Here is an 11,581-nt window from a genome sequence, read left to right as displayed (position 1 = left end):
CTATATACTTATTAATTATATACTTATATATAAAATTACATAGTTATAATTATATTCTTTATACTAGATGTTCCAATTGGACTCTCAAGACTAGATTACCTAAAATACTGACAAAAATGTTAGACTTCTTTTGGTTGTGTTGTCTGACATAACAAAGTCAGAGAGCTGAATTTAGACAATGAAAGGAAAGAGAAGTTGAGAAGAAATTATTACAAATGACGCCAGTTATGTCCATAACTTTTGTTACTATACAGAGTCTGGCAGAATTATATGTAATTAGGCTGGGCCTCTGACACAGCTAAGATCAGGTACTGTGAACATAGAAAGTGAATCTGTACTGATTTGAAGGAACATTGATACTTGTAATGCGTGCTTTTGCCTTGATTGATTGATTGATTGATTGATTGACGTACATTTTGTTTTGATAACTCTTCATAACGTTAGCACAGCCTAACATTCAATTAGGTTAGACAGTTAAAGAACGATGCCTTCAAATGCTCCAATGATCTGAATGTTTTAAAATTATGTTACCTGTATGTAAAATACACAATAAGAGAGGTAATTTGGGATCTTGCCAGCAGTGCTCTAACTAGTTATTAATAATCTATGAAGATGTTAATGTGGCAGTCATAACAGGGTGGGCATTTTTCAGTCTAACATGGACAGAGGAGTTCAGCCTGAAGCAACATACAAGTTAAGAGTAGCAAATAAGCTAAATTTTGCACAAAATCTTGGACACACACCCTTACTCAGTTTCTAGTAAAATACAGAACTTGATTTTAGATTTTCACTGAACCTGCTCCCTGTTACAGGCAAGCCCAGAAAAGAATGTAAACTCTATTTTCCAAGTCTCAGTGAGGCCTGTATGAGTGAAGTACTGTACCCAAACCATTGTGATAGCACTGAGAAAAATAAAACCCCCTCTCTGTTAAAAAAAAAAAAAAAGGAAAAAAGTAAACAATATTATGCTGACACCATAACTTTAACATCATCTTCCTCTCATCTGGCAGGGAAAAGAGACAGAAATAAGGAAGAAGAGCAATGGCTCAACACACATTCATTCAGCTTTTGTCTCATTATTTACCCTTTCTGACAAGGAGCCATCAAATTGTTGCTACTCCTTGTGGAAAGCTGCCAGTGGAAAGAAAGATTTTTCCTCGGGAAGAGGTCTCCAGGGGAGGCAGTGAAAAAGCATGGGAAGGAATCTGGAAGAATTCACTCCCACCCACCTACAGGAGATTCCTAGAAGCATTGTTAGCCTGAAGGTTTCCAAAAACCCATTCCGCTTCTCAAAGGCAGGGTCATTTCTGTGGCAGGTTGATTTTGAAGCAGCAACAGTGTCTAGCTGGAACCTCTCAAAAGGTTGGAATGTTAGAAGTAGTCCCAGGAGAGAGGGTTTAATGTACAAAATGCAGGTGAGGCAGCCAAAAAGACATGATGAATGCAATTTATCCCAGGGCTTTGCAATTTATCACAACGGAATCACAGGAAACAAGCAAAGCAGGGAAGCAGATAGATAGACTGGATAGATTAAGCTCCTCTGGGCATGGAACTTCTTTGAAATATGCCAAGGAAATTACATGTTATACGTCCAAATTTTCAAACAATATTTTATTTATTGGAATGGAGCTATGCATTCTGGGCCTAAGGTCCTTTTCCCCAGAAAGGAAAAAGATGTGTTTGGAAAAATTAAGTAAAGCTAAAGTGATAGGATGCTGTTTTGCTTCATTTTGGTTTTAATCCACCTCTGGAGCAGCTCTGGATAGGTGCCAGAAGGCAGGGATGTGCACGTGCAAATCAAGTGCCTGTACTTCCCAGCTACCTTTCTGCCCGCTTGGTTTTCAAATTTAGGTACATGAAGCTCCTCCACACATAGGGGCAGTTTCTATCTGTGAGCTGCTTTTGATGATGTATAAGTGATCAAAGTGTGCTCACAGTACACACACTCCTTCCTCGCTCCACTCCTTTTGCGGGGTGCCTTTCTCAAAGCAGTCTGTTGTATAAGCAGAACAGTTCCAAGTTTTACAGCAGCAGTGGCCCAGAGTATGGCTGCAGTGTGCTGGATATTCCCCACCTCACACAAAGTAGGGGCCTTACAGCTTTCAAAACAGTGCATATACTATTTAAATTGTTTCACTGGGAGGAGAATTATGTGTTCTGCAATGCCGCAGGACAATAAGCAAAAGGAACTATAGAATATGAGCTTGGTGTTAAAGCTGGAGCTCTGCAATGCTCTGCTCTGTGTGTGTTTTAGCCTGCTATATAACATTTTTTTTACATTAACATTTGTGGTTGCTTTTTTATGCACTCCAGCTTCACCATGCTCCCCCCTTTATATTTTAACAGTCAGATTCCTATGATACAACCAGGGTGGCATGTTCAAAGCTCCACTTCTTTTTAGTGCCTATTAAAAAAAAAAAAGGGGGTGGGGGGAAAAAGCTCAGAGTACTGAACAACCTTACTTCAAATAGCTTTTATTCACACTAGGACAAGACTATAGCCAAAGAATTATACAAAACACAAAACAAAAAGGATTTTAACAGTTAAAGACCATTTCACGCCAATCCAATGTTCGCATATCTATAATCAACAAAGTTTTGAAGCACATTATTACTTAACATTACTCATTGGATGCTTTCAGATACAAAAATGTATCAGGAATAATAACAATAATCCACAGGTTCCTTTTACTCTTATAGAAATATCACTATTAACCTTTAAAAATTTTGCCCACTAATGCCTTATCCCTTAGAATCTGATCTGCCTGGAAAGACAAATTACAGATAAACTTTTAGTGCTCTGAGCAAAAGGACTGTTTTTTGTTTTTTTTTTTTTGTCATAGAAACAGACAGCTACATCAATTTCCCAAGAAAAAAAAATAGACATTTCAGCTGTGCATCCCTAGACCAAAAAGTCAATAAGTTTGCTTTGAAATCTTTAGTTATGACTTCACCAGGTATTGCTTTATGCTTTCTCACCGCATCTTAGCTTGGAATATTAAGACAATCATGAAACTGAAATTAGCAGTAAACTAAGCAGCAGGAGAAGTGAGTATGAACCTGTTCCCATAATGTATAATGTATACACCCTCCCAAAGCCCACTGAAGTCAATAGAATATATCCAGACAGACTTTTCTAGAAGCAGAACTGGCACTTTGTATCAGAAGCAGGGATGCATGGCCAAGTTCGGATCTGTATCTGGGCTTTTTTACAGTTTGTGTGTGGCTGAACACAAGGTTTCTTCCCTAGCTGCCTCTCGCATCTTCCCCAAAGCCTGTAAGAGAAGGGAGTTCAGCGGCCTTGGAACCAGGACATCCTACAGCTGTGCTATTGCCAATGTGCTTCTAGCCATGCAGAAGTGCCATTCAGAAGGGGATAACGTGTGGAGGTCTTAGCACAGAATCGCTCTCATTGCACAGTACCAGTGCCACTGGCTTCATTGATCACTTGCTTTTAGACCATCGGTGCAGGAGCATGACTTCCTTATAAATTAGCACAGTGTGCTAATTAACACCCGAACAGTAGTGTCTTTGATGGCACAGAAAAATTCATATTTTGCTGTAAACTATCCTAATATGCTGAACCATGGAGCATGGCATTAGAGCAGGATGAAGGATTGTGGAGAAGAGGTATAATTAATAGTTGCTGGAACGTCCTTTTTGGTCCTTGCTCTCTCTGGTGTTATTTGCTAGCCTAAAACTGAGCTAGTAACAAGATGTCATGGGACAAAAACCTTTTGGACCAAGTGAAAATGTTACATTGTTAAAATCAAAATGGATTCCTTTTGAGGTTAGAGAGGAATGCGAGTTTCACAATTTCTTTTTTTAACAATCAGCAGACAGCCAGCTGAACTGTACTCATAAAATACCACTCCAGTTTGGATCTGTCACAAAAAAAGAAGCATTTAATTGCTGTTAGAAGTGACAAAGATAACCTATTCTCATTCCCACACCAAGGGCAGAAGTGTCTGTCAGAAAAGACAGGCTTTTTTTTGTGGTTTTACATGTGCTACAAGGGTGAATTCAATTATAGGTAAAAAACCAGAGTGACATGACAAAGTAAACACTTATATGATAGTTAAGAACTCAAACTCCTCCAAATCCAGGATGAAAGGCAAGTAGCAGAAGCTTGATTTAAGAGAAATTCTTTCCCAGCATGTTCCCCCCCATATATACTGTTTTACTTCCATTTGGACTCTGTAAAAAAAACAAAACAAAACACAAAAAAACCAAAACCAAAACAGGTACAATGATTCACTGCTACACTTCTGGAAAGGCCACTATGGGGGAAAAATTTTTTTTTAAAATCTCTCCTATCAATCATGTTATGAAGTGTCTGCTGGGGGCTGATACCTTCTCAGACAAATGCATAACATACACATCAGGACAGCACACTTAGCTGGTGCTGCTTAGGACAAAAAATTGTACAGCAAGGTTCATGTCTGCATGCTAGTGGGCATGTTTGTCGGATGGGGGCTTGGGGAGTGGGGGTGCTGATCTCCCAATGACTAAATGCTCTCTGGGCACCTCCCTGCCTCTGCAAGCTATGAGAAGTCAGTTGCCTCACAGCCATCAGTGCCTTTGGAAAAGTTCCCTCTAATTCTTCATTCCAGATACATTGCCCTGAAAGTGTCCTGCTGTCTGTCTACATGAATTAGTCAGTCTCTGCATTCTTGTTCTCTTCAGGACCTCTGGTGTTGGCTCCAGCAAAATCTTTCTAATATTTCATCTCTGTTTATGACTCTCAGCTTTTCAGGGAGGCTGCACTCAGATAAGATGCTAACTCAAACACCACATACTCTAGACAAGGATTCTTTTTGCCACTTTCATTCAGCTGGCAGCATGTTGTTGACTTTTTTGCAAAGAAAAGAAATAGCCATCTTTGTTTGCATATCATCCGCTTATATTTTCTTTTTCATTCATTATGTTTATTTAAGATAGCTTAATGATTTTATTTTCCACAGGTTGTCTTGTCAGGAATTAGTTACTTCATTTTCACTAAAAGTAAAATTAGGAAGGTACCTAATTAAAAAAGACTAAACCTGTCATTTTTATGCTGGCAAAATTCCCATGGGCTTGCTAGAAATTTTGCGTGAAAAAGGATCATATAATCAAGAACTTGATTGCTGCAGATTATGTTAAAGTCAAAAGAGCACATAAAGAATTCCTGCACACAGAGTCCATAAACGAAGTGCAAGACACTCAGTTTTCAGCTGTTTTGAGATTTACTGTTCATCATTGTTCCCATTCTGGCCCAAGTAAAAACTTCAAGCTGGATAAAAACCATTCTTTTCTTGATATCATGAGTCATATCTCTTTTCAGTTTCTACTATGAATTTAAGGATTTAAGAATACAAAAAAAATACAAGAACACAAGAAAAGTCCCACTGAGCTTAATATTTAGTTCCTAACACTAGGCAAGAATATGAGCTGAGGCAAGCATGTTAGCAGTACTTGCTGATGAGGCATCTCTTGTTTTGAAGGTTAGCAGCTTAAGGACACCTTGATCCAGAGGCAGAGTGGAAATTCCTTCATGCATCCCCTGCATGGCAAAGATTTTCTGCTCACGGCGATGGCAGCCTGGCACAGCTGAGCTGTGGGACGTCCTCCCACCCACCTGCAGTCCCTGTGCCACCAGCACCAGGCAGAGGGTCACCCTGGCTCCAAGAGCTCTCTGCCACCTTCTCAAGCTTCACATTTGCCATGGAGTCACAATCAGAAACCACCATTTGCCCCCTCTCGTTTATGCATTTCAGCTCATTTTTAGAAGTAATCTAAGCTCCGATGTAGATATTTTGGCAGCCAGCTTGAAATATCTGAGACTTAATTTTCAGAGGCATCAATCTATCTCCCTTGCTTGAGCTGAGGTCCATGAGAAATATGAGACTGTGATGTCTCTTCAGAAACAGCTCCTAAGCCTCTGAATATGGACATTAGAAATGGAGAAACATGCAATTTGTGCATCTTTCTGAAATTCCTGGAATTTGTTGTTGAATCCAGCTAAAATTGAGCAGTTTGGGGAATGTCTATGTGAATATTTCAATATTTCTCTGGAAGTGTATCTAAAATTGCTGAGAGATATTTTAACTGTAATCTGTGGGGAGCTATTGATGGTAATAAAAAATACTGTGAGAAGAAAACAGCAGCAAGTGAAACTGCCCTCTCAGAAAGCCCACGTCTGCTTTGAAGGAAGTGTTGATATTCACCATAAGCCTCAGTCATTTCCCAGAGGCTTGTATGGTGCCTTGTAATGACATAATCAAAAAGTAATGGTGTTCTGGACTTAAAGGGGAAAAAAAAAGCAGGGCCCGATCCATCTCCCATTGAAATCAAAGAGGATTTTACTACTGACTTCAGTGAGAACAGGGCTCCAGACACATTCTGTGTGCAGTTTATTTGCATACTTGCTTATCCAAATGAACCTAACATTATCCAGTAGCATAACTAGATATGCAGGAGTATGCCTGTACAAATGTGTAAGCGTGAGTTTATAGTGTGGTTTAATTCAAAGTATTCTGGCATTTTAAAATCATTTCCAGCTACAAAGGACGGCTTTAGTTGATGTCCACACCAGTCTATAGACTTTAATCAGTAAATTTGTAGCTCACATTTCAGGCTGCAATTCATATTCAATTTCATGCAAGCTAAGGACATGAGCAGATTTTGCATTTGTGGGGTTAATTTTAAAATGATCTTACCATGCACTCAATTAAAATTTTGCAGTCATTATTTCAAAACGTGAAAAGCACTACAAATTACCCAACTCATCAGCTATGGTCCTTGGTTTCCTTGAAGAAAATTTCTTTGATGACCACAATAAATCGCAGTAAATGGCAAGTAAGATTGCTATCACAAGTCTGCTGAAAATGCAAGATGAACTCCTGATTGCTTTAGTCATATGAGCAACCCCTTCGGAACAGCCCAAAGTCAGGCAAGGTGGCTTACACCAGGAGTTAATTTAGCCTGCTGGGACTATTTGCGTTACTAAGATGTGCATGATTTTTGGCTTGTAAATGGGGGGTAGAATTTTATTTCACTTTCTGAGGGGCATACATCTATTTTAGAGCAAGCTTTTCAGAATGAAAGTTTCCTTCACATTATATGAAATGACATTCCTTTTTTAGATTTCTCTTTTCAAAGCATGCCTTGGTTTTCTAACTTGTAGCAGAGAGCTTTTCTATAAGTAATAAAAGTCTTTAAAATTAAAATGCTAATCGTAAACAAACCCAAATGCATGGAAGATACAGTCTGACTGCATAACAAAAGGGGATTATATAATTCTATTTGAGTGAAATCTTTCATCTTTGATTTACAGGTTTGAGTCTGTCTCTAACTGAAACCATATTGTTCCGTATCTTTCATATCATGGCCTTCCCCAGAATCTTGTTTTAATTAAGGTTCCTTTCAGATTTCAGAATAAAAAGCATGACAGTGTTCACTTATGGCTTTAATACATCTTTTGACTTCGGAAAATATATAAAAATGAACATCACTGGCTTTTAAAAGCTGAAATACTGCAAGCTGGATACTTTGAGGTACCTCCCAGGGTTCATTAGGTGAGAAAGTTGTAAACAAAATAAAAGTTGCTGTAGCAGAGTTTCGTTCATTCAAAGCAGTCCTACATACATGCCCTATATCTTTCTCTGACGGTAAGGCAACACGTGTAACAGTTTAAGCGTTCATTATCAGCTAAAGGCACAACTCTATGTTACGTTTTCAAACATGAAATTAAACAGCTAAAGTCACATTGCAGGGAGATCTCGCTGCAGTTTGGGGATCTAAAACAAAGCCTAAACCCTTTGAAGCTTCTTAAGCAACATCAGTTCTCTCGGTGCAGGACTACATAAAAGAATCAGTTTGTACGCATATGATGACCTGTAAAAACACCCCCAACACAACTTGCACAGAAACACCTGAGCTTTAAATAAGCTGCACGCAGTTACTGAAGATTGCTGCTCTTAGAGTCAGGATGCAGAAACACTTCAGAACAAACTAAAAACACATTTGAAAAGCCATCCACTTTTCAGAGACTACTCGATCTCTGATGCACATATGGTGAGAGCTACTGTCAGCTATGGAGGGTACAGCACTTCTTTTAAAGTCGGGACGTTGTTCATTTTAGAGAACTGTGAATGTGCTTTTATGACAGAAAAGATTATGTGTAATGGTGAGGGATGGTCAGGAAAAGGTAAAAGAAAATAAAGCGGAACCAAGCACAGCACTTCGGGGGATTTATAGTACAATAGAATGTTCTTTTCCTTTTGCTAAAATATCTCATTATAATTTGCACGCCTTTCACGTGTTCAGCTGAGAACTTATTACAGGGGGCTAAAAAATGGCACATAAAATAAAGGTGTTTTTTTTTCGTTACACAGAGCAAACAAAACAAATTCTATTAAAAATTTAACACTGTATGAAAAAAATTACCCAGTAAAAAGTGTCAGAAAGTGATTCATGGAGTTTACCAAGTATTTTACTGGCTGTTGCAATTCTCATATCTATAATCTATCACGCAAAATTTTGTAATACTCGATTTCACAATTTATGTTGGTGAGCGGGTCAAACAGCATATAAAAAGCATGCTCTAGGCTCTTTCTCCAAGCCTGTTTTACTGTAACTCTAGAATTGTAGCGGTTACATTTAAGGAATCTTTAGGGCCCTTTCAAGTCCATCCAAAGAACAAGTGAAGCTGCTATTCAGACTTTTGTGCCCAGTGTTTATGTTCCATCTGATCTGTGCCACCCAAGCAGCAGACAAGACATGTCTGAGGGTGCTTTGGGGGGATACACAATGATGTCACCCACAGGAAATATCAGGGAGGACTTGGCACTTCACAAGGCTGGCTCTTCTTCCATGGGCTCGCCAGCAGCTCTGTAAAAATAAACAGGCAATCAGAATACAGCACAAGAGTACACAAGGACATTGTAGATTTTCATGCATAATCAAAGCTGATTTTTCAGCTCTCTCAGATGTTTATTTGTGCTATTCAGTTATCCATAAATAGAGTTTCTTTCCTAGGAAGTATAAACAAATGTCAAGTGGAAAAACATTTTAGATCCAAGCAATCACTGAAAATGTTCCTGTTTATATTAAAATATGTCAGAATATTTTATAACTTTTTGTCCAGAAATGTACATGCTTTGTGTCAACAGAGTCAAATAATTTCATGAAAAAAATAGCTGTGATACTTTTATTTTACAACTTTTATTTAGCAACTAAAAATATATGCATTTGTTTTTTCAAGTGGTCCCATACCATTAAAGCAAACTAGTTCACTAGTAGCCAAGCAGTTAGCAGTGTTTCTTCTGGGGTTCTTCAGTCCTCTGGTTTTGATTTTGTGCTTTCATAAATGCACTGCCTGCCTGCCTACAATTTCTGTGACTAAATTCTGAACTTAATCAGCAGACTGCTGTCATAGAGGAGGTATCTATTAATAATATCAAATCAGATTATGTGTATACTGCACCTGAAGATTATGCTGGAAACAATAAAATGGGAAGCTTCTGAGATCACAGTGAGACTTCACTATTCAAGGGCATAGAAATTTGGACATAAACCATTTTTCACCTCAGTCTGGCAGAATACCATATGATAAAAGAGCTTAAGATCTCCTTAAAAATAGTCACTTCAAGCAATTTGGAAGTGAGGGTGTGTAAAAATTAAATGCAAATTAGTAAAGAAAAGAGAAGTTTACCAGTTAAACCTTGTAAGGTGGTATAATAACTGGCTTCAGTAAAACATCCCTCAGAAAGTACAAAACCATGAGATCTCATGGAAAAAAAAAGTGATCACTGGGGGCTTGTATGAGCTTTAGTAGTTTAGTCAGCAAGGAAGCCAGATAATTTTAAAGGAATCTGGAGTTAATTGAAGACTTTCCCAATGAAAAATTAAGCAGTGCATCTTTAAATTATTTTATACAGGTTATTCCTTTATGCTTTGGAATAATCTCAGCTAGCACATTGAAAAATATGTCAGATGAATGATATATGAAAAAGAAGAAGTTTTGCAGGCTGATCACTTTCCAAGGGTTTTTTTACCACTAAAAGGTTATTCATCTATTAATCTCAAATCTTTCATTCCTCACCACATGGTGGAGAATGTTTCCTGTGTACAGTAACCTCTGCAGTTCCCTCATTCCTGAGAGGTGAGGTGAAGCTCTCTTGCGTTCCCTCTTTTTCCTCTCTTGTATTGTTCTGGCTTGCAGCAGAGACTGCACAGTGGCAGCCAGGTTGGGATGGAGCCCAGGCTGTTGCTGAGGTTGTCAGGTGTGACAAAGGATCATGCAGCATGTGGGGAATTCATACTGATGGTGTATGCTTCTGTTGTGCTGACCACACGATGCCACTTTCTTCAGCCACTTTTGGAAGATCTCCACATCTTTTGGCATAACACAAGAGTGCAGCAAGGCCTTGTTAAACATCGAGGATCTTACGGGGCTGTCTGGAAAGGGGATAATTTGGAAGCAGATAACAGTTCACTTTTTAGGTTCTGCTATGAGTAAGCAAATGAGAAGAAATAGTTGTTAATAGATTTCAGTTGAAGATTGTCAGAGCAGGAAGGAGTGGAGCTCTGGAAAACCTCTGGAAGTGAAAGTGGGGATTTGGGTTATTTATAGGGATCTAGGAAGGCAGTTTGTGCAACAGCCTGTTCATATGTTTTGGGTATCTAGGACTGACATTCTCATGACCATAGTACAATTCAGAGATGATCTTATTCAAGGTTTTAGTCTTGGGCAATTTTTCACTGACAAAGGTGCTTTTGAATGCCAGGACTGACCGTGACTGCTATATTCTAATATATTCCAATATATTCCAACAATATACCAATATTCTGAGTCAGCCAGAGCCTAAGCACTGGTAAAATTTTTTATATGCAAGAGTCAGATGCAAGGTCCATTTTGGAAAAGGAGAGGATAATAGGGTGCTCTGGTGAATCCAGCTGTTGTCTTTCAGTGCGGGTACTCTCAGAGCTTTCGCCAATCTCATTCTGAAGACTCAAGTGTACACATTAAGTACATTTTATTAGTGTCAGAGAAGTCGCTGTATCTATCCAATGACTTATCATTAAAAACACACATTTTTATGCAGTAACAGCTTAGGTCAGAGTTTTGTATGCGATCCAGTAAAGTTTTAGGGCCCTTAGTACAGAGATGAAAACATTGTAGTCCCATAACACTGAGTGGTGAATCAATAGATACCTATTCTGCCAAAAGTTAAAAAAAAAAAAAAAATCTTCAAAGAGGCCGAGTCTGACAGTCAAATTTAAGTTTAGTTACATCCATTCAGTCAGTCTTACTGCAGCTGACAAGAAATTTGTATAAAAACATAGAATTGGCAAAAAAACCACATGCCATTTTGTATGCTCTGACTGGTTCCTCAGAGATGCTGCTGTGAGCTCAGGTCTGATCTGGACTCATTCCATGCAGCCAGCAGATTCAGAAAGACACCGATTAGGACTGTAATGACTGTAGAACCACAACTGTGATTTTTCATTAAGGCTCTACTGTCACTCAGTTGAACTGCAAGTTCCTAGGAGCAGAGCCCTCGTATTCATTCTGTTTGTTTTGGTGTGCTGGAAAGAGT

At 38.7% G+C, this 11,581-nt stretch overlaps 1 protein-coding gene across 1 annotated transcript in view; it reads right to left on the bottom strand.

Annotated features, from left to right (window-relative positions):
• Positions 1-7,043: 7,043 nt before the first annotated feature.
• The window catches only part of LOC104496443 (histone deacetylase 9-like), a 137,657-nt gene continuing 133,119 nt past the window's right edge, over positions 7,044-11,581 (bottom strand). The window contains exon 13 of the mRNA XM_010139563.1: positions 7,044-8,870. Within this exon, the coding sequence (XP_010137865.1) occupies positions 8,831-8,870 (40 nt within the window). The 3' untranslated portion in view covers positions 7,044-8,830. The remainder of the gene's footprint in view (positions 8,871-11,581) is intronic.

Source organism: Buceros rhinoceros, unplaced genomic scaffold (assembly GCF_000710305.1).
Source record: "Buceros rhinoceros silvestris isolate BGI_N320 unplaced genomic scaffold, ASM71030v1 scaffold32887, whole genome shotgun sequence".
Lineage (NCBI taxonomy): Eukaryota > Metazoa > Chordata > Aves > Bucerotiformes > Bucerotidae > Buceros > Buceros rhinoceros.
This window is presented reverse-complemented; position numbering and strand designations above follow the sequence as displayed.